This window comes from Anomalospiza imberbis, chromosome 7, assembly GCF_031753505.1.
Source record: "Anomalospiza imberbis isolate Cuckoo-Finch-1a 21T00152 chromosome 7, ASM3175350v1, whole genome shotgun sequence".
NCBI classification, from domain to species: Eukaryota; Metazoa; Chordata; class Aves; order Passeriformes; family Viduidae; genus Anomalospiza; species Anomalospiza imberbis.
In genome coordinates, this window is record NC_089687.1 from 20,598,382 (window position 1) to 20,621,688 (window position 23,307).

Consider the following 23,307-nt stretch of genomic DNA (forward strand, 5'->3'; position numbering starts at 1 on the left):
TTAGGATTGCAATGAATAATTCCTGCTTTTTAAAAACAGTAATTGAAAGCACAAATATTACAGGCAAACCACATGGGGGCCCAGTATGTAAGATTTCTAATCTACTTACTGGGATAATTTTATATGGCTATATTCAATTAAAAAAAAAAAAAGATAAATACATTCAGTTTTCTCAGTGGAGAACCTGTACATACTTTGTATTCTATCTAACTCATAGGGTGTAATTTTAAGCATTCACCATGGCAATGATTTGAATTTTTTTGACCCTCCTAAACATGAATTTATTGCATTAATAAGAGTTGTGGAAGACCTGTCAAATCTTATGAGGCAGTTTGACATTTTTCACTCTAAGATGTCTGCCCTCCTCTTTCTTTGCAGCCGCTGTCAGGGCTGAAGGGAAGTGTGTATTTCTGCCTTCCTTCTCTCCTCCCCAGATTCCTGCACTTAAGCTGCTGGTGAAGGGCTGGGAAGGTGGGGTTAGCAATGTTCTAAAAGAGCAGCTGCTGCAAGGCATTCAGAGCTCATCTGTCACTGTCCAGAAATTTGTAGAGAACATTTGCTTGTCATGACCTGTCTGGCAGTTGGGTTAGATTTGAGTCCATGAGATGGTAAGAAGATTCCCAAAACTCTCATACAGATTTAGATTCCAGGTTGTTTGCCTGATCTGGGTTGATGCTCTGGTCTAAAGTGGAAACTTGTTTGCAAAATTTCTGTATGATTACCCATTTGTCCATAATGAATGGAGTGAGACCATGCTATTAATCATCTGGGACTCCCAATACTAAGGCACTGAGGAACTACTTATCATGATGGTATTACTGGACTGTAGCTTTGTCTGACCTGTCGTTAGGATTGGATCAAGTGATATGTATTGCTAAAGCCAGATGCTAGATGATTGAGCAACATTTCCTGAGATGGTTGTAATTTATGCAAGGAACAAACCATATACGTTGGTTTATTATCAGCATAGAAAAAACCGACCAGAAAAGTTTGCTGTAAATCTCAGCTTAAATTTTGTGTATTGTTTATAAAGGTCATTGTGCCCAAGGCTCCTTATTTTCCACTTAATCAACTACCACTTCTATGGCCCAGTTGCATTTCACCAAACATCGTTTCAGTGTGCTGTGACACACCCCGTGAATTTGTACAATGTGTGCTTGAAGGAAGCCCTGATCTTTTTACATATGAGGACAATGATTCAAGTGTTTAAAATTATCTGAATCTTCTGCATATCAATTCAGCATTGTTGTAATGCCCAAGTCTTTCTAAATGTGAAATTAGTAGATTTAAGACCCAGAGCTCCCCTGGAGTGTCCCCATAGATAGATTGTAAGTCACAATAACATGAGACAACCTAATTACCATAGTCATTGAAGGGAGTGAATGCACAGTAGGCACTGGATTATGAATGCTCAGTTCCAAGGAATCCATTCCCTGAATGGTTGCTGCTGGGTCCTTACAGGCATGTAGGGTTTTTTATCTGTTTAGGCACAAATATATTGTACAGCTGTTGTGACAATATTATTACTTTAAAGTATCTGCAAAGCTGTGAAAAATTAATCAGCAAATACAAAATATATTTATGCAAATGCCTAATTATTTTTTTTCTCTTCATGCTGAATTGGGGCAGGCAGCAGGGGTGGGTGTGTGGTGGAATCTGCTGATTCTAGTTTAGATTGTCATGCATGACTCCTCTGTCCCATTTACTTTTGTTTTTGGTATTCTACATGACATTGCAAATGTGGGGATGGTGCCAGTCAGAAAATCAGTAAAACTAGAGGAACTTAGATTTTAATTGCATAGGTGAGGACTTTTAAAATTTTTGTCTTATTATTTTTTAATTTTTTTTTGTTTATTAATGGTAGTAGCCACAATACTGTTTCCATCATTAAAAGAATAGGATCCTGCTTCAAGCTGGGGAACAGGTACCTTTCTCTCTTCAAAAACAGGTTCAGTTAGAAAACTGGAGTTCAATGTAGTTGTTCTCTAGAAATGTTATGTTCTCTGTTTGTGGTCTACATTATGGTCTACACGATTTCTAAAACTGGACATAGCAACTGTCTTACTCTCCAGTGATAACTGATGTTGCAGTGCTCATTTTTTTCTTTATTTTAAAGTTCAAAAATTTAGAAACTCATGGGCAAGTTCTGCTTGGTAGCAGATGGTCCCAAGTCAGATGGTCCACATCCTTTCTACAATATGTCCAAGATTTCTTGTCACAACATGAGCATGCATGTAAGCACTTATGATTCATCTTCAGAAGGAGCAATTTATGTCATCTGGGGAGAGACTTTAGTGAAAGGAAAATAAAGCAGATTTTTGTGTCACTGTATTGGGTGTATATCGCTAGAAAATCTTCAATGTAGATGGTGCCCTGCAAAGTTTAAGTAAGTCTCCATCCACACTTGTTCCCATGTAACTCCAGCAGCTGAGTTGGGCAGGTTTGGCAATAAGCTTTTTATGAAAAACTTACAGCTTGAAAGCTTTCGTCTTAAATGGGTTTATTTACAGAACTGACAGGGACAAGAAGCTGGAAATGTTAATTTTGTTCTGTCATCTACCATTTCACCCCTTTCAAATACTGCACTGAAATAGTTACAGAGAGGCTGGTCTAAGTATCTGCATTTTTGAGTCACAAAATAACAACAGCCTTGAATGACAGAATTTTGTTCCAAATATCACTATTCAGTGTTGTGAGTGGGTTCACTTCTACAGCAGGACAAGGGCAACATACCTACATTTACCAAACGGAATGGGAGTACTGTGTATTTTCTGTACAGTTTAAGAGCAGAAGCTGTGCCAAGAAGTTAAGTGAATTGGGAGTGTCAGTTCTGCTAGCTCCCCAAATACTTTTTATGGCAAAGCTTAGAAAATTTTAAAGATGGCTTGCACCAACTCTAAAAGAATGAACCCAGGAGAAATATCTGTGGACTGCTTTTTTTTTTTTTTTAAGTTTGTTTGATTTGTTGTGGTTTTGGGATTTTTTAAAATATAATTTTAGAAAATGCTTCCTTAAGATTAATAAATAATCTACTCCTAAAGCAGTGAAAAGATTCTATTTAATGCTGTTTTTTAAAATAATAATCTGATTTTCTAGTTAGTAGCATTTAAACTCCTAGTATTAATCATCATTTTGGTGAGGGCACAATCATCAGATAAATGGTTTTGTCAGAGTAAGCATTTATTTATTTAAGAATAGAGCTAACACATATAGTACAGTAACACTGCAGGAATGGTATGTCTTCAATATATACAGGTGCTTAAATATGCAAACAGATAAAAAAAGTACATTTTACAACATGCCTGATAGTTTGAGGGTCTAACTTTGATTTTAAGGCTACCTTGTTTTCAATGGTAATTAAACTCTTTCCCTATTTCAGTCCCAAAGAAAATCTGCAACAAATGTATCTGTCTATTTAGACAAATAAAGATCCTCTAAAATACCATTTTTTTCTGAGGACACATCTTCACAAGGAAGCAAAGCTGTTGCTGATGGTATGTTTACCATCATGCGTCTCATTGAATTGATTTTTGAGTACAGCTTCACAGGTTGTGGCAAGAGAACTAGAAATAATTTTGTTCCATTACAAAATTTTTCCACATCAACTACACTTAATGTTTCACATCTATGTGATAAAAGCAATCAATTCCTCAAACTAGGTCTTAAAGAAAGAAATCAAAAAATATATTTCAGGACTTAAAGGGAGATCTCCTAATTTCTGAGACTGCTGAACTACAAAACTGCATCTGGTCTGTAAGGCTAGGAGGATATTTGAGGCAGGGAATGAAGCTGGAATATTTCATCTTGAAGTCAGCACTTCAGGTGGTAGTAGGTAGTGCCTCTGTATCAGTGGGTGAGGGCCTGAACTGGTTTTCTGAGGGCTCTGCAAAACAAGATGGGCCATCCCCTGCTCAGCCCCAGCCCTTTGGGACAAAGCTGTCATTATTTGATGGAGATTTAATGGTGCTTTATGAAATGAAAGTTGTGGAGGCCTGCGTGGCTGTAGTCTTTGCTTTCACTGTGTGTTAACCACAGGGTGAGTAATTGAATGCTCATCCATGTGTGATCGTCTGCACTGCCGCAAGCTCATTATCAGCATGAATGTGCTGAAGTCACCCGAGGTTCTGTAATGGCGCTGTATGTGGCCCCCACAAGAAATTCTGCTGTCTTTGTCCTTGTCCCAAGATGCCAGCCAGCAGTTCCCAGTAACTCTTGGAAAATCTCAGTTTATAGAATTATTATAATTCCTTTCTGTGCTCCTAAAGCTGCCAGCTAGACTCCAAAATCTGCCAAGAACTTGCATGCTTGCGTGACCTGGCAGCTGCCTGCTGGTTGGATGCTGTGGCTCTAATTCTATTTTATTTAGGGTGAGGGCTGGGTGCAGCTGGCTAAGCATTGCATAGAATGAGACCATAGAGAAAGAGCAGAGGAATAAAAATCATAATACTTCATGTGTTATCTGAGGTCTGTGGGAAAACAGTGTCTGTTTTTTAAATTTTTTGTTTGTTTATTTATTTATTGTATCCTGACATTTATTTCTTTATTTATTTAATCCTGGCAATTTTATTTATTTATTTATTTGTTTATTTATTGTATCCTGACATCAGGGGGTACTTGGTTATTCCATTTCTGCTGCATTTTCTTCAGGGTTTTCCATGAAACTCCAAGAGCTGTATCTGCTTTGTCCCATGGTGCTAGCAAAGGTGTCTAAGTGGGTGAACATACCTAGTATCAACAGTGAAAACCAGTAGTGAAGACAAAGAGAGTGTGGTAAAGTGTGGGGCTGACATGAGGAGAGGCAGCTGCTCCCACCTCTGTGAGGACAGGTTGTCTAGAAGGTATTCTTGGGAGTTCAGAAAAGCTTTTATTGATGTTTATTGTGTTCTGGATCTCTACAAAACCCAGTCATACTTGCTAATGCACTACTCTGGGAAATCAATGATTTCTGAGAAGAGATAACTTGACCCACTTTGCTGAGAAATTTCTTGAATGTCCTCATTGGCTCACTCCTCGATACTATGTTGGAGATCCTGTGACACAATTCCTATACCACCAGTTTCCTGCCAGGGGCATTTTTGTCCTTGTGGCCCATGCCACTCCTTAAAAAAGCTATTCATCTCTCCCAGAAGCAGCCATAAACATACTCTGCTAAATGCAGTAGTGGAAGGAAGGAGAGACTTTGCAGCTGGAATGGGAATTGGAAATTCAGAGCATGTCTTCTTCGGCTGAAAGGGGATTGATCCATATCAAAGGTGAATGAGAAGATGGAGAAGACAGACTAACTTTTTTTACATATTTGCACATTTATTTGGAGAGGTGGGAAAAAATATGTCAGCAGCTATTTCAGGCAGCTTTTTTTTTGGTAAATGGCAAAGCACTTGATATGCAGGAAACAACTGCTTCCCCTCCAGAGTATTTTGGCACTTGAAAGGAAACAAGCCAACTCCAAAACTCTAAAGAGGAAAGCTGTTACAGAGACTGATTATTTGCCCTCTAAAGGTTTTTACAAGTTTCCCTTGCATCAGACAGAATGATGATTCTTCTACATCCCAGTAATCTTACTGTGCTTCATTTGCAACAGATAACCTCCATGTGAAAATGGACAGTACTGGAGCTTTATAAAATTAATATACGCTATCAAGAACATTATATGTGGAATATTCCCTGTAATTCAGTCCTCAAAATTGCTAATAAAGTGGCAAAATAATGAAGAATATTTATTGCAGTTTCATGAGGAGACTTGAAACTCCACTTATGCTTCAGAAAACAGGGAATGTTTTTAGAATGTTGTTGTTCCGTTTTAGAAACAATTTTCCTCTAAATCATTAAGTTGAGGGGTTTGGTTGTTTGTTGGTTTACAAGGACCCTTGGCTTAGATGCATGTTTAGTGCAGATGTATTGTGATGATTGTGGTTATGTGCATGTTCTCACAGCCACACTGCTGTATTCATGCAAACACTTCCTGGCCTCAGAGATGGTCTGCGCAAACTTAGGAAGGAGGCTTTTTGTAAGTCAGCTGCTCAGGACTTCTCTAATGCAGAAAGGGGGGGTCAGAATATCAAATATGAAATGGTATTTATTGAGTAGGACTGGAGGACAGAGATGCAAAAACCTAAGGGGTTAGAGGGTGAGACACTGCTGTGCAAAAGCAATTTTCTTTATATGTAACAGGATGGCTTGAATAGCAAGAAAATTCATTTTGTCAAATGCTCATACTGCTCAGTTTCACATCTTGCTGCGGCTGTAACGTGGACCTTGCTAAGTCAGCAGGAATTGTATGCCTGGATGGGGTAACACTGGGGTGGTGCTGGAATCAGTGATTGAATGAATGGCTAGAAATAGACCAATTTAAAGGCTGAGATTGGCCTTTTAAAGAAGTCAAAGCAGAGGCATTTGGTTTCACTCTTGTATTTATAAATAGCTATCTAATAGTGCAGCACAGTTTGACCTTGCAGCCCAGGGTCCATAGGGATTGCCTGGGTGCTTTTATCAGCTGTCAGCACAGCAACTGTGGGGTCCCAGGTGGAGCACCCAATTCCTGTGAGTTCTCCCTCCATAGATGGTGTAGCTGGGAGCAGTTCCTCTGCTCAGAATAGACTGCTGTCACCTCTTAGCCACAAACAGGGCACTTAGCAATGAGAATAGGATTTGAGAAATAGCAACTCTTACTTGGCTTTCACTTTCCAGGCATCAAGGCTGCTCAGTCTTGTCTGTACTGCTCTCCTTTTCCTTTATCCCCTGTCCCCACCCCTTTGCAGACCATGAAGCCAGAATTCAAACTGGTTTCTGTCCCACTGCTCTCCTCCTGCCTTCCAGTACTTGGGGTATGTGATGAACAGCCATGGTGCCAACAGCCCAAAAGTCTTGTGCTGGCACTGGAACAAAGCATCAGGTGTTTTTACATGTGCGTTGCTTTTGTATGGGAGGCAAAACAAGTGTTGGGCACCCTGGCCCAAAGGCACAGGGTAGAGAAGGTTAGCAACCTGCTGTTGGTATGTGCTGATGGTGGGGTGAGTGCTGAGAGAAATTTTGTGATGCACAGTTATTCAGGGGACTTCTGTACCTGCAGAGTCAGTCCCTACTTTTCTCCTGGATTCAGCTCACTCAGGGGCAAGAGGTGTCTTCAGGAGAGTCCCTGGCCTGTCTGCCCACCTGGAGAGGCACAAACAAGGAAGAAATCTTCAATTACACTAGTGCAAGAGGTAAAAATTCCCAGAAATTGCAGTAGTAAAAGAGAGAAAAAGCAAGAGCTGGTGATCCCCTTTGGGAAGGGGTGTTTATGTGGGAGGATGAAGAGCAGCTTCAAGGAAGAGGTCTCTCATATGATAAAGGGTCTGGTCCACACTCTAAATAGGACGAGTGAAAAGACCTTGTTTTCTCAGTTTGCTAGGAGAAAATGACAGTGTGGGAACCTCACCACTGCCTATGGTTAGGGGTGATGCCTGTAAATGGATGCTGACTAAGAAGCGTGAAGAGGAGAAATAGCTGAATGTCATCTCCCCTGTTCCTTTCTCCACTGAGTGCCAACTGGTGTCTTAAATTTATTTTTCAGTTATTCTGCTTAATTTATTTAATGAGTTTTGTCATCCAAGCCAGAAGAGTGTTCCTTTTTCAAGCATAGTTATGCAGAGAAGATTTGAGGTGGTCTGTGCTGGTTGTTCATGGTCTGGTGTGTTTTCTTTAACCTGCATTTATGACTTTTAGTTTAAATATTAAAGAGTCTAAGAATAAACAGAATGGAAATTAGCTTCAGTGCATTTTTTTGTTGCTTATATAAAAATTGAAGCCCTATGTGGCCCTAATTTACAGCAGTCAAAATAATGTGCTGCTTCATACTTTGCAATTCAGTTTTATCACATGTGAAAACTTTAGTTCTAATTTGTGTCTCTCAGAATTATAAAAGTGTTTTATTTATTACAGCTCTGATTCTAGCTGCAGGTAAAATGATGCTTCTTAAACTAAAAGCAAGGATGAGATGTAATTTCTGAAAAATTCAGTTCTTATTTTACAGTGGCATTTGGGATGCTTACAATATTTTTGTTTTATCAGGACAGAAAAGTAAGGAAACAATAACCCAAGATCACTTACTTTTCACAATAGAAGTTTTGTGGGGTTTTTTTGTATAATGGCAATACAGTTCTTTTTGAAAAGTCTTCAAATGCATTAATGTGACTTTCAAATGAAGTTGCGGAAACCAAAGGACAATCATTCAGACACTATTCTAGAGATCAGATGACAAAAATGCAAAAATATTGTACTACTGTAAATCCAAACTTAGTCAGATAACAGAATTCAGTAAGGTTAAATCAGAGAGGCAGAAGGATGAATTGGGTTCTGATCAAAGAATTGTTCTAGAATTGATAAGAGTAGGCAGTTGTTCTAATCCTTAAGTAATGGGCCATCACTAACAGCTTAACATTTGAAGGGGGTTCATTGTAATGCCTCTTTGGAATAAAAGTTGTCATGATATAATTTTATTCTGCAGTTTCTGAGGCATAAGTGTTTGCAGTTACAACTGAGCAGTGGAGAACCAGGGCCCCTTTCATCTTTAGGTGATAAGCATATATGGTTCCTGCGCTCTCCAGCTCTGAAAAGGAGCCTGCATAGTTCAGCTATCAAAGGGCCAGCGCTCCGCTCTGTTTAGAGGAGGTAATTCTGAACCTCACTCATATCTAAAGAGTAACAATCGATATTAAGGAAATAAAGAGAAATAACTGTATGTGGCTGAGCAAAAGAAAGATAGTAGTATAAACTGAAGTCCCAACTGAAAATGCTTTAAAATCCTAATTTCTGGTTACCTGCTCATCCCCACAGGCTGTGTCCCACAGTTACAGATGTGGCAGTTACCCAGGAGCCAGAAAAGGTGACAACAAAATGGTAGTGTTGTGCTAGCTGAGGTAGCCACATGTAGTGACACTGAGCACCTGCTTTGCATATTTTCCCACCAGACTCTGATGTTCTGGGACAGAGCACGGAGAGGATAGGGAGACACAACTGAGTATTTTCTGTGTTAGTATGAGTACCGCTCAAAAGATATGATGGACACTGTGCAGGAGTTGAGATTGCATCTATATCATTCAGCACGTCAAACTATTTGTCTGAAAGGGGGTGTTTTGGACCATGGGGTCCAGAAGTCAGGCATTGTCAGGCATCCACAAGCCTTGTCCGAGAGGTCTGAAGCTTTCATTTTGAACATGTTTGTTTTAAATAAGAAAACAACTAAATTCCTCTATTTAGAAGATTACTGGGCCTTCAGTTTTTGATATATTTATTCATATGTCTAATTAAATTTCAATGATTGCTTCCTTTACAATTATTAGAAGTACTTCTGTAATAAAGTTAGCATATGTGCATCTCCAAGAATATGGCTTAAATATCACTAATTTGTTTATGTCTCTTTCCAACTGTCCCCTCATTTTTCAAGCTAAATAACAGAATTACTAGAAAAAAGTAAAATACTCAAGATACTAAGTTTTATAACAAGAATTACACCACTTACTGCTTTATTAAGAGAAAAAGGAAAGAAGGGAGGGAATAGGAGTAAGAGGGAAACTTAGCTAATGATTCAAAACCCTATAACTATAGTCCTGTCACTGCCAGAATTTAATTCTTGCTAAATGTGCCCTTTTTGATTTTGACAAATGAAATACTGGAACAGGTTTTAGAAACCTGTTTTAGGTTTTAAGTTGTATGTTCCCTTTCAAGAAAGGAGGTAATATTTAATATTTTTTTAGAAGTTCTGGAACTGCAGCTTTCAGGAAAATAAAAAAAATTGAAGCAACTAGTAAAAAACCCCAAACTTTTAAAAGTAGTACTTTCTATTGCCTCTGTCCTAACTAATCTTTCTTGTTATTCTTTAGGGACATACAAGCATCCTCTCTGTTTAGATCCACTCTTATTTCCACTAGTAATTTGTGGGAAAATCTTCAGGTTTTCTACAGTAAAAGACTACTTTCTGAGCTATAGATTTTAAAATACAGTCTTTATATATTTTTATACCTTTAAATAATGAATTTTCATTCTGCATTATGTATTTTTGAATACTATGAAGTTTAAAAGGGTTAAACATGCAGGGTATGGAAGAGCAGTAAATTGTAAATAAGTGGAGCTGTGCTGCTTAAAATACAACTTCCTTTGTTGGATGTGGCTTCTGAATGTTATGGATTCGATTAAATGCTGTGTTGCACAGTATGGATTAGAATGAGAAGTATGTTGACTACAAGATAACAACACAGTGGAACTTGAGGGGTTAAGTGCCATCCCTTTTAGTGCAAGGAAAATACCTGCCTAGTCTTAGAAAGAGCACAGAGTGCTACCTGCTAATGTAGAGAGGAGCAAAGTGTGCTAAGAATCCCTTTCCCTTGTGGCGACAGAGGTGGATCCATTGGAAGGTTATTGCTCAGCCAGGAGACAACAGTCATCTACACAGCTGATAAGCAGGGTAATATGGAACTGCCAAGAATTTCATATCCATGAATGTGCATTCATATGAATAACACCTAAGGTTATGTCTCTCTAATGAAGGCATGTGGAGACAAAGCACACAAATATTTAGGTGTTGGCTTACTGTACTCATGCAGCTTCTTTAACATGAAAGAGACAGGTCTTCTTGTAAAATATTTGAGAAGTGCTTTTGTTCTGAGTCGCTATGTGAATAAGAAAAAAAACAAGTAAGTGCACAGGGGACAGTCCAGATTGTTGTCATGAAATAAGAAACAAGATGACAGCAGAATACAGCATAGGAAACCATGGAGAATTCAGAAAAATAGTTTGCTTGAAAAATGATTCCCTTTTACTAATGCCATTGTTGGAAGATGAACACGAGCCCAAGAAAACTAGAGACTTTAATGGATTCTTGCTCTCTGAAAGGATTTTCATGCTGCCAGTTGAATTGTAACAATGAGTCAGTTGCTACTAGCAGCCTGCTTGGAAAGAGTAGATGGATTTGGCAGCATATATACTGGGGAGACTTACAGCCTGCTGGTAACTTGAGGGGCAAAGGGAGGAGGAAATACTCATAACCTTTAGAAGGGCAGACATGACTTCTGGTTTCATGCCGCTCCTTCAGTTCCTGAGATCACAGCTTGATAAGACTGAGGATAAGCAACAGATAGCAGCCAGCCTTTTTTTTTAGGCTCTGCTTTGGCAATTACACGTGTTCTAACAGATCTAATTGCATAATTATGAGCATGGAAATAAAGAATGTGTGTGTGTTCATCCTATTTCTTCAGTACATCATCATTTGATACAGTATTTTCTTAATTGTGAGTTTTATATGATTTACTGCTGTCCTTGAGATTTGAATGAGAGCATTTATGAAATTTCTGAACTCCCCTAAATGGAGTTTTAACTGTTGTTTATCGTGTACCAGAGGAGTAAAGGGGAGTACTTTTGAGAAAGTTTGAAATAGGATGTTTAGGAGAAACTACAGAAACTAAGCTGACTTTTAATCCAGGAACATAATAGGATTTGTAATGAGAGCAGTATTAGCGGAAATGTGGAAAATACGGAATTTGCAAAGGGACATCATGCCTCTTGGAATTCTTTCAAACAAGCAAGGACTGTAGATAAAAAGATGAGTCAGTTGTCACAATCACTTTGGATTTTTCAAGTTGCTTTGAGCCCTCAAGAACTTAAACTGGTATGCAATGAAGAGAAAATCCTTTTGTAGATTAAGAGATGACAGAAGAAAATAGGAGGAATTAATATTTCTCTGAGAGAGAAATATTTATGCCATTTGTTTGTCATGTTTGAAAACCTAAGAAGGGATGTGAACATTAGGGACCTAGTTTTTACTGCCTCTATACATTTTTTGTGGGTCAAAATTAAAGCTGATTCAAAAGAAAAGTTTCTATATAAATGAGAAATAAAATAGCAAGACTAAGGTTCATATTGTACAAAGAAACTTGCTTCAATTAAAAAATTTACTTTGTACTAACTTGTTCCACTGAGGATCTTTGTCTCCCTATGGTAAATTCACTATCGTCTCAATGGTTAGTAGCAATCAGAAAGAGAATTAGGAAATTCAAAAATAAGGAATTACAAATGGAATACCATATGAAGCAGGGTGTAGAATTATGCTACAGCTCTAAATCCATGTCTTTGCTTTATCTTGAATGTTTTGCAGTATTCTGAGAATTCTGTCTCAGGAGGCAGAGGTATATAAAGGTACAAAGAATGCCCGAAGTGTTCAAAAACAGTTTAAAAGTGTTTAAAATGATATCTATTTGATATATGAATTGGACAATGAGACTTCTGTGTAAGAAGAGACTACTGAAGTGGGATATGACAGAAGTTTATAAAATTATGAATAAGATGACTATAAAATGTTAATTCACATCTGATAATATAACAATAGTGGAGCAGGGGAGTTTGAAGTAGAAAGTCCCTTTTCACACAGTGTACAATTTATTTGCATATCTTGTTTCCACTGTGCTGTAGAGGTTAATAATATAATTATAAATACAAATTGGGTTATATAAATTAGAAACTGTCGATAAATACAGTGGTCTGGATGAATCCATGTCCAAACGAGGTCTGTAATCTGCAGAGCACCAGCAGTAAAACAGCAAGAGAAGGTCCACTGTATTACACACTATGCAGAAGTGACCTTGCAAATTTTCAGGTTTAGATGGGCTATTTTTCTAATAAGGCACAGGAGGAAGGAGAATTCAGAAACCAGCTCTGGCTGTGGGTTCTGCTGCAGCTTCCCTCTGTGATACTGCGGCACTCTGTTGCCCGTAAATAGATCATCAGTCTTTTCCACTTGGAAAATGGAGATTGTAGTAATGCTATACGTCACAGGGGAAGAACGAAAATGCTTTGAGATAGTACTTCATACTCCGTTTGGAATGCGCATCATTACTGTAGAATATCTGCATTTTATTATATTAATATTAAGAACAGTTCTACAGTAAAATGGGTCAGTGTACCTTTATTTCCAGTCAAAAAGCAAATTATCATGCCTTGATCTACCTGCCAATTAGGTTGCTCAATTGCTTAAAAGTGGACCTTGATCCTTGGAGATGCTGATTGACTTTAGAAGAAGCTGAGTAACAGGAACTGATGCAAGTATTTCACTCTGATCAGAAATTCACAGCAGTTTACTTGCTTGTATGCTAGAAAACATAGTATTTCTCTGGTGTGTCCTAAAAACACACACCCACAAGTAAAGAAAGCAATACGTAGGTGTCATGCAGGAAATGATAGGAAAGGTACAGCCCTAGTGAAAACTGAGAGCATCCCTCCTGGACTATATCATTTTACCTTCCTCACTTGTTTGTGTTCCCAGATGTGTGGAATGAGCTTGGGTAGGTTTGGGGTGTTGTCTTTGAGATTTCTGGTGTGAAAGACATGTAAACAAAAAAGGCAGAGCACTCCCAGCACACCTACACAAAGACTGATGATTGCAGTAGAAAAAAAAATATATAGTTGTTATAATGCATATTTTAGAATAATTCCTGTTATCACATAAAATAAGACTGGGATTATTTAAATGTGCTTACTATATGAAAGTTCAAAACCTTTTAGAACTCCCAGAAAAAAATTACCCCTGACAGAATTAAGTTAGAGAGTATGACCAGTGAAGTGATGGTCTGAAAATAAACATTAGAGCAGTTACAGTGTAGAGAAATGTGGAAATGTGTTTGTGCCATAAATCTTTTACCAGTTCATAATGTTACTGAAATAATTGTTTAAAACTCAATTCATTACATTTTGATTGCCTACAAGGCACAAGTCATTTTACCTTTTCATATGAAGATGCTTGAAATTTAGATGGGGAAAAATAGTGAGAAAACAGAATACACAATGAATACAGAATTCAAAACTTCTTTTGAAACCTTTCCAATACTGTATAAAAATTTGCACTTTCATAATTAATGAATGACCTTTCCTTCCTTGACCTAGATTTCAGTTGTTTGCAACAAACGAACAAAGGAAAAAAAATCACTTGAAGTCAGCGAAGCCAGCACAGCAGCTTCCATAAAACCCTTTGCCAAACTGATTAGATTTGCAGTTCACTCACTAAGCCTGCCTGGTCACGGTAGCATCATGCAATGAATATTTTCATTGAAGAAATCTGGAATTGCAGAGGAACTAATTTTTTTTTGTCTGAATACTTCTGTAGTGCTTGCTTAAACTTGAAATTGTTTCTGATTAACTCATGTGTGAGCAGACTTATTCTGAAAAAAAAATCTTCCTGTTGAGCCTAATGTTGTTGTTTAATAATTAAACAGAAGCAGTTAATTGGAAAATACTGCATATGCAGACAATCCTCAGTCTTTTTCCTTTGATAGCTGTAAATGGTTCAAGGTTGGATACAAATAGTATTTAAAAAAATTCTTCCTTGGATAACAGATTGCCTTATTTTGTTTGACTAAATGAGAAAGTTAAAGCATCTGATAGTTTTTTCATATAAAATGGTACAGGTAGATGGGCATGAGGGTAGAAGAATCTGTTGTTTCTAAAGGAAACTTATGAAACTTCAGAAATTAAAGGTTACATTGTTCAGCAGGGACAATGCAGTGTGTCTCAGCCTCCACATAAGTGCTGTTCATATCCAGGCAAAGCAGGGAGAAAGAACAACCTGCTTTTCCTTCAGTCAGTAACTCAGATCCTGAGTGGACTGGGCCTTTAAAGACTTAATTTAGAATTTTTTTTTAAACAGCCTTTGCCTAATTAACATTTTCATCATTGTTAGTATCTTAGCAAGTGAGACTTAGTATAACAAAAGATTGAATTTACTCATTATGGATTTATTTAAAAGGCAATGATTAATTAAAACAATAAATTCTCCAGAAAAGAAATAGTTTTAACTGGTGGTGATCAAAAAAAAAACCTAGAAAAATATTCCTGTGGTGCTCTAGTGTGTCTTGTCCAATTTCTTTTTCAGAACTCAGGATGTTAATCTAAAGAGAAAAGTGAATATGTTTGTTAGATTTATTTTTGTTTAAAAAAAAGGAAAGAAAAAAGGAAGACATGTTTTCTGTTAGCAAAGAAAAAGTAAAGGAAGCAGAGGAAGCATCTTTCTGAGACTGCTAGCTTTAGACCTTAACCAGAGAAGCAGCCCTTGCTGGCTTTGTCTGCAGCTGTCTGAAAACCATGTTTAAACATGTCTTGACCACAGGTCCTGTTGAATCAGGGGCAGACACAGTTTGGTTGGCACATGCAAATGAGCTGGCTGTAGTACCAAAATAGTCAAATTTCTAAAGACAGTGGCTATAGAAAAATTTAAATCTCTTAGGAAAAATAAAAGAAGTTGGATTTCTTTGCATGGTTCTTGTGAATCACTGGACACCTCGGTGCAATCTGAGGGAGCTTTACCTCCCCCATGGAAGCCAAACAGCCAGCTGGCTGGCCTCACAGCTGGGTCTGATGCAGACGTGATGGGAGGACAGGTGTAACAAGTGTGGAAATGACCAAGCAGCTGTTTCCACTAGTTTGCTGCCAGAGGCACTCAGGGTCTCAGCTGTGCTGTTACAATAAGCTAGATCATGACCTAGAGACCAGAGCCCTTGAGTGACTGGAGCTCCTGATTTTGTGCCTTGCAGGTTCTGTCCCAGGGCCAGGTCCTGTCCAGCGTCAGCATCCAGTGCAGTTCTTAGAGGTAAGTGCTATCAAGGTTGTGTGGAATTGTGTTCTGGGTGATGGCCAAAGACTCTTTAGTTAGGTCTCTGTGAGCTAGGAGAATGAAAGTGTCCTGAACAATAATCCTTTCTGGCTCTTGGTGGGGTTAAAATATGTCCTGTGAAGGTTTGTCTTGCTTTCAAAACTCCTGGGGAAAATCTCCAGGGAGATCCTGTGAATAACTTGCTTCTAAGCCTTCTCTCTTCCCTCCCTGCCAAGACCTACCCAAGAAATACCTTGTTTATCTTTTAGATCTCATCTGCTTCCTTACAAGCCATTGTTGGCTGCTTTGGTGCAAATTAACTAATTTAAGATGCACATTGAGGGAGAGTTGGCTAGAACTACACAAAAGTTTGCATCTGGTATCAGGTTATGTCTCTCTACACTGGTGAAAAGTTCTCCAAGAGAGGCAAGGTTTCATGTGCAGGACATAGGGCAGATCAAGGAAAGTATTAATGGTACAGATGGGTCTGGGAGTCAGTCAGCGATACAAGTTTTAGCTGTGGTAATGTAAGAACTTTGGGGATATATATGTCTCTCAGAGAGAACCACTGAATGGGGCTGCAAAGGTGCCTGTGATGTGTAAAATGATGTTTCAGCTTCATCTTGACTTATGGTGGGGCAAATCTTAAACAGTGGTATATGTTACTAGTGAATTAAAACACAGGCGTACATTCAAAATCACTGCAATTTTATGCCTTAGTTATAAGTAGTTTGGAAGGTGTATCTTTAATTCCTTCTATAGAAATCCAAACTATGGCTGCTTGATTCCCATTTGTCACCAGTGTTCCTCTGATCTCTGCCCAGCTAGGCTCATAAAGTGCCTCCATGTATGTTTACACAGATGTTTACTCTCCAAACAGTTCTCGTCATTCTAAAACTACTTAAGGAATGTACCTGGCAACTTGGGTGGAAAAACATTCTCTAGATGTAAAAGACTGAAAGAACTGCTGTATACACTGGTCTCAGTGTTCACCAAAATTCCAGCTCTGGACTGAAATATTTCTTTTGACTCATATTTTTATTTGTGTAATACTACATCTACCATGGTAAAATATTTTAACATTACAAGCAAGTAAAGGATGGCAGAATGTCATTTTGTTGTTTTAGACATCAAAGAGAAAAAGTTATAGGAATGTAGTAACATCTTCATTTGGAACTGTAGTTTAAGTAGAGCAATTAGTAAAAATGCTGCATTTTGGTTACCTTTCTGAAAAGATAGTAAAGAGAGACTGAGACATTCCTCATCCAGTTATAAATGACATAAATACAATCAGTGTTATGTCTGTGTCAGTGAGAATACCAAGTGTGTAAATAAAACAATTTTAATGCTCTGGATTTAGATTGCTTAAAGCAAAACATTTTGCTTACATGGTGTTGAGCAGTTTATTTCACTTACCATTTTAAGCCCCTTTATTTCCTCTGCTGCTGTTTGCTATTGCTAATGATTGTTTGGGAACAAAAAACAGCTATGAGGATTTACTGGCAAAGACAGTCTGATAACCTGGCTGCATAAAAATGCAGGTGTTTCTTGTAGCTGGTAAGATGCATCTGTTCAATAAATGTAAATAATTTTTCTAGAACATGAAGTTCTAGAAATGGTATGCATATTGTGTTCTGGAGAAACCATCTAACCATTCAGGTTACTAACACTTAAACCTAGTTTATATTTCTGAATTGAAACAATGCTGTATCTTTGGAACTTTTATAGTGAACCAAACCAAACATTTTGGTGGTATAATTTTTTTTTTCATCTGGAAGTACATAAATTAAGAAATTAAGAAATCAAGCAATTTTTTAAAATGAAATGAGATGGGGATGTTTACATATTTTGTCTTTTCAGGATCATTTGATGTGCTGCATTAAAGCTGCACAGCTGAATATCTACAAATTGTGTATTTCTTTGTGTAGTATATTGTTGATACAAAGGATAGAATTTCAGAAATGTAAAACATTGTGTCTTGCCTTCCTTCTAGGGAAACCCTTAAAATGTTTTGCCAAGCCCTAGCTTTTGCATTTCGCCTCTTTTATTTTCCAGAAATGAATTTTTTTTTTTTACTTTGTAATTAGCTACACGGTTGTACAGAGGAGGAAAGTATTGCTGTCAGTAATACATGTGTCTACACATTGAGGCTTGCTCATTGTGTAGACACAACGTGCAAACATCTTGTAGCCCTTCAGCTGAGTATCAACACACCATTAGTAAGCAGACAGCTTGAAAACTCAGCAATAGCAGAGCGTTTGTTACAAAAAAGAGAAACTGCTTTGATCTGGCCATTCAGTTTCTCACAATCGCTGTGTTATTAGGCGTAACAGAGTGCTTGTGTTTAATTGGTCATCATACCTAATCTTCGTATGGTCCCCCTTTATACCAGGATTGTACAAAAGAGGAATTCCTGAAGTATGTGTTAGCTACAGATAACTCACAGCATGTTTATTTTGGAGGAAGAGCAAAGGAAGGAAACTGACATATTTGTAAAACATTTTTTCTTTTCCTCTCTCTTCATCTAGAGCAAATGAGAATAGTACAAAATGATGAGAGACCATCCAAGGTAATTCTAAGCTGTTCGTGTGCAGTTTTGCTCCACCCTGTGTACACTCTATTTTTGTTGTTCTTGCTGTGGTCCCTTGAGACAGGTGTTAATGTTACTGTGTCTTGGAATGCTTGTTACTGCATCTGGAGATGAGAAAATTCTGTCTCCCCTCAGCAATCTCTGTGGATATGAACAATCAGGTACAACATGCTCAGGCAGTGCTGGTTAGAGGGAGGGGGAGAAGTCAGATAAACCTAATGTGCCAGTATCATTCAGGAAGCTCTGGATGAAAGTACTTCTGTGACTTCTTGCAAGTTACTGAGTACAAGCATTACTTAAAAAGTAACTATGGTTACTGTAAGAGTATTAGAAGCACACAAGTTTTGATTGTCCCAAAAGGCAAACTGCTAAGACTTTGGTACAGATGTCAACACTGTTTTAAAGGACTTGTTTTCAAATCTTTACTAATTACTGTGAAATACGTGGATTGTAGTAAAACAGCTTGTAATTAGTCTGGGACCCTTCCCTCTTACAGGTCCTTCAGTGAAACTAAGGCAGTATTTATGCCAGTACAGTTTTCTGCTGTGGCAGTGATTGAACACTGGATTAAGACATTGAAGGAGTTGGGCATGGAGGAGCAAGCAGGGAAGGACTCGAGTAGCAATAAATATCTGGGAGCCTAATTTAACAAAATGTTTTGTTTCCACATTAGAAACACATTTCTAGTGCATTTTCTTCCCCCCTTTTGATCAAGGGTGTTTTGGACTTGAGCCAAAGACTTGTCTATACATGGAGCTATCCTAGAATAATTACTCTGGAAAAAGTAGTTTGGATTAACTCTGTGGGAGTATTGTTTCAGAAGGAGTTATTTGGAGTATCAGCATACTTGAGTGCTCTGTCTCAATTGCTCTTTTCTCAGTTTCTCTGGAATCTTAGCTTCTCTTTTTGTACCCTAGATATCAGTAGAAAAGAACAACTGAGTATTGTCATGCTGCTTAGAATTTGTGAGGTTTTAAAAATTTGCATCTGCTTCCCTAAACCAGAGCACTATAAACCAAGATTCTGTTCAAAAACCAAAACCTCTCTCTCTCTCTGGAGTGGGTTAAGTTGATAAGGTATGCTGGCAAATAACCTTTAGGAGTTATGGGTGAAAGCATAAGAGAAAATGACCTGGGATCCAAACCTACATATTGTTTTTGAACAATTAAAAGGTAGGAGTAAGAAATTTTCAGATATGTTCAGAGACAGGAAATACTGGAGGAGAAGATTCAGGTAGTCTTCAGTCTCTGTTCTCATGTGGTCTGTGAATAGTCTGGAAAAGAGAGATGCTTTTTTTTCTTCCTTCTCTTTCATGTGTTGCTTGGGAAATACAGACTCCTCGATACTGGGGTCGTACTGTCCATAGTTCTGTATCAACCTTAGCACACTTGGGCAATGAGTTATGCCCGTGGTCGGTTCCCGGACCGACCTGACGGCGCTGAGCAGCAGCCAGACCGGTGTCAGCCCCCGCGGGGGACATGGTTTGATGGCTCAAACACATCCCGCCCCTCGCCGTGGGAGCTCTCTGCCCTTTTCCCCGAGGGTGCACGGAGGATACGGCCCGGTCCTCACCTGCGGCCGTGACCCGCCCCTCGGTACGGCTTTATTTTCTGTCGCGAAGGGCAAAGACATCCGAGACCGGGGGCGCGGCAGGCGGTGAGCCCCTCGGGGGCCCCGGGCGGCGATGGGCGACTCACGGGCGGGGCGACGCCCTCGGCTGCCCCTCCCAGGGGAAGGGGCCCGGCCCCGGGGACATTTTGTGCCGTGCCGGGGGCCGGGCACCCACGGAGGGCGGGGCGGGGCGGGGCGGGCCCGGCGCGGAGCCGGCGGGGCACAACGCGCGCGCTCAGCGCGGGGAGCGGCGACGGCGCTGGCGGCAGGTCCCCGTGCCGGGCAAGAGCAGATGGCGGCCCTGCTCGTCCTCTACCTGCCCCTCCTGCCGGGGCTGGCCGGCGCCTTCAACCTGGACACGGACAACGTGATCAGCTGGAGCGGGGAGACGGGCAGCCTCTTCGGCTTCTCCCTGGCCATGCACCGGCAGCTGCAGCCGCAGGAGAAACGGCTGTAAGTGCACCGCGCCCCGCCCGGCCCCGTCCCGGGCCGCCTACGGGGACCCTCCTACCTTCCACCGCCGGGAAACTTCCCCTGGCGGCGGGCCGGGGTCGCCAGCCCCCGCGGGGTGTCCGGCCGGCGGCGGGAGCGGGGCAGGGCCGCCGGGGGGCCCGCGGAGGGATGGGCAGCACCTGCCGCGGGGCGCTGCGGAGCCGAGGCAGCGCCGAGCGGCGGGGACGTGCGGCGGAGCGAGGGGCCGCGCCCCGGGGACCTGCGGGGAGCCGAGGCTACGAGGGGGAAGCGAGCGACAGCCGCCGCTGGGAGCCCTTCCCGCCGCAGCGCTCTCCTGCGCCGGCCGCGCCGGCAGGCTGCAGCCCGCGGCAGCGGTGATCTGCGCCGCCGGAGCCTCCCCCGCTCTCGGGTTTGTGCTCGCTGTGCGTACCTGGCCTCGAGTAACTCGGGGTCTGCTGTTCAAGACAGACCCTGCGCGGGAGTGCAGATCAGAGGTGATACAAAGAAGTTAGGAAAAATAAGTCGGGCCTAGTGATATATGCATGAAACTTCTTTTGGGAAATTACGAAGGCAAAATAAGGCTCCTGTGTACATCTTTACCATCCTTGCTGCTTTGTGTCCATAGCGGAGCAGTGCTGGACCCCACCCTATCCAGTAGTGCTGGATGGAGTGTGAGCGTAAAGTATTACTGTTAAATAAATGCCCCCTCCTCAAATATTTAGTTTTAATTCAAGGCAAGATGCACTCGTTATCCATATAGAGTTAACGGGAGGAGGAAGCTGGAAAGAAATAATATTCTTCATAAAATTAGGTGGTAAATTGAAAAATCCTGTGGCCTCATTTTACTCACACTTGCATTCTTGTGTGCTTTCATAAAAATTACAGTGTGTAGAGGAGTGTAAGTCACATACACCCATGTTTCATCTTCTATCTAGCAGATAAAATGACCCATAGCATCCTGAGGAATGAAATGCAAATCTGTGAGCTCCTTTCCAGAGGCCTTTGTCTTAATTCTTGACAGGATTACGCTTGCATAAGTCTCATTTTAGTATTACCAAGAAAGTAATGCCTGAAGCCTGTTAGTCTCCTGTTGTATTGTCAGTCCTGGTAGAATGAGTGTGTAGGAAAATGCAGACAGCCAATTACTGACAAGAAAGAAACAGCAGAAACACAAGGACAGTCACAGTATTCAAGCTGGTATGTACTATTTGGCTGAAATGCCTCAGAGATTATTGGCATGAAAGTTCTGTATTGTATGTCTAGTAAGTGCTTCCTCGGGCAATCCAAAGTGGGGAAAGAGCAGAGCCAGATGCTATCTGCCTTGACATGGCTTTCTGAATCCAGGCTTTCATGAGAAGCAAGGGTCTATTAGAGACAAAACCAGACTAGACAAACTGTGTTTTATGGTGATATGTGCTTCTGAATATGAGGTGTCTTGGCCATTTTTCAAATCCATGAGTTTTAGCATAAAGAATTGGAATGCTACCCTGGGTAGCTGCTGGGTAGTATGCTTGGAAGGAAACCTTTTATGTCAAACAGGCATGTTGTAGTCACTTTGAACATCATTTTTGTGTCTGTAAGAGTAGTAGTGTGTGGCTTTAAGAGAACAAGATATTAAATATGCTGAACTGTACCTGTCATAGGAACTGAGCTGTGTTTAGCTCACTTTGTGCGAGTTCTGCCTTCTGAAGCAGGAGGTTTGGTGGGGAGTGTTGAAGAGAAGCCTTCCATGTTAGGCTGCATTTTTATATCAGATAAAAATGAACTAGGTTGAGCTAATACCAAAGGATTTGTGTGGTCTTTTCCATGGAAACCTCATGCAATTTCTAAATTGATGGATTCTTCATAGATGGAACAAATGGTATCTGCTGTCTGTATACTTGGGGAAGGTAGAAAGTTATGGGAACAGAGATCACACTGAAGTCTACTGCTGAGAAACAGTTATGTCTAATGCCTTCACGCTGCCTGTTACCTGTAACAGCAGGACTCAGGGATGCAATACCTCTGCATTCCCAGATGCATTTTGGTCTGTCTTACCTCTGCTGCAAAAGTGAATTTATATACCGCTATCTTAGATAGAAGTATTTATTTTACCCTTTCTTCTTGAATGGATGCTAATTTCAAATATCAGTTACATTTAGAGTGTGAACACTGTTAAGTAGTTGCCAAAAATACAAAAACTCCCAATTCATACTGAAGCGTAATTAAAAGTGTTACTTGGAATCTCATCTGGCAGGGACCCTTATTTCAAAGAAACCTGTCAGCCTGAGCGCCTTTCTACCCCTCCAGTTTTACAAAATTAGAAACAGGTTGTCATTGGGCATGTGCAAGATCAGTCCATCTTTGGAAAAACAAGAAAATGAGAGTAGGTAAAATACATGGATTGTATTCAAGGGCTAATGGCTTGGAGCAAGGCTTGGTAAAACAAATGAAGTTATGTGTAATTTTTCTCTTTCCTCACTTAAGCATTTGTTAAGTGAAATGGTTCCCTCTTCCTCACACAGGATTGTTCAGTGTTAATCATTGCAATAATCCTCTGTAAAGATGAGGGTGGAGAATGTCTAGGAGGTGTGACAAATAAAGGTACAGCTGAAATAGCCTTTGATTAAACATGGTATTTGCTTTTGACCATCTTTTTTTCTTAGTTACAGAATACTATGGATTTCATATTATCTTTGAATGGCCAGTTAATTTATTAGTGTTAGCTACAAATGCCATGTTTGCTAATGAATTACTTAACTTTCAGCATTATGAATGGATGACTGTTCAATTGCTTTGACAGTAGTTGTAAATGGTACTGAGTATAAAGCTGTGGACTAGTAACAAGATTTTGGTTTTGAGTATCTTCAGATTAGAAGAGTTGGAAAATTTGTCAGATGGAGAGGAGAAAAGCTTTAGTTTATGGTGACTGAAAGTGGATTGCTAATGGTATGTGGGTGTGAAAGACAGCTGAATGCAAACTTTATGTGCATTGAGGAACATTAATGTTGGAGGTACCAAGGCAATCTCCCTGGATTTGTGTGTTTGTTCTGGTTCATTGAAT

The 23,307-nt window shown here is 40.0% G+C and overlaps 1 protein-coding gene across 4 annotated transcripts in view; it reads left to right on the top strand.

The window, feature by feature from the left end:
* The first annotated feature begins 18,049 nt into the window (after positions 1–18,049).
* The window catches only part of ITGA6 (integrin subunit alpha 6), a 43,889-nt gene continuing 38,631 nt past the window's right edge, over positions 18,050–23,307 (top strand). For 2 of the 4 annotated variants that reach the window (XM_068195886.1, XM_068195885.1), the window contains exon 1: positions 20,019–20,264. In XM_068195886.1, coding sequence (XP_068051987.1) covers positions 20,104–20,264 — 161 coding nt within the window. In that variant the 5' untranslated portion in view covers positions 20,019–20,103. Of the gene's footprint in view, positions 18,180–20,016; positions 20,265–23,307 lie in introns of those variants that run through there. The other 2 variants (XM_068195887.1, XM_068195888.1) reach the window with 2 other exon arrangements.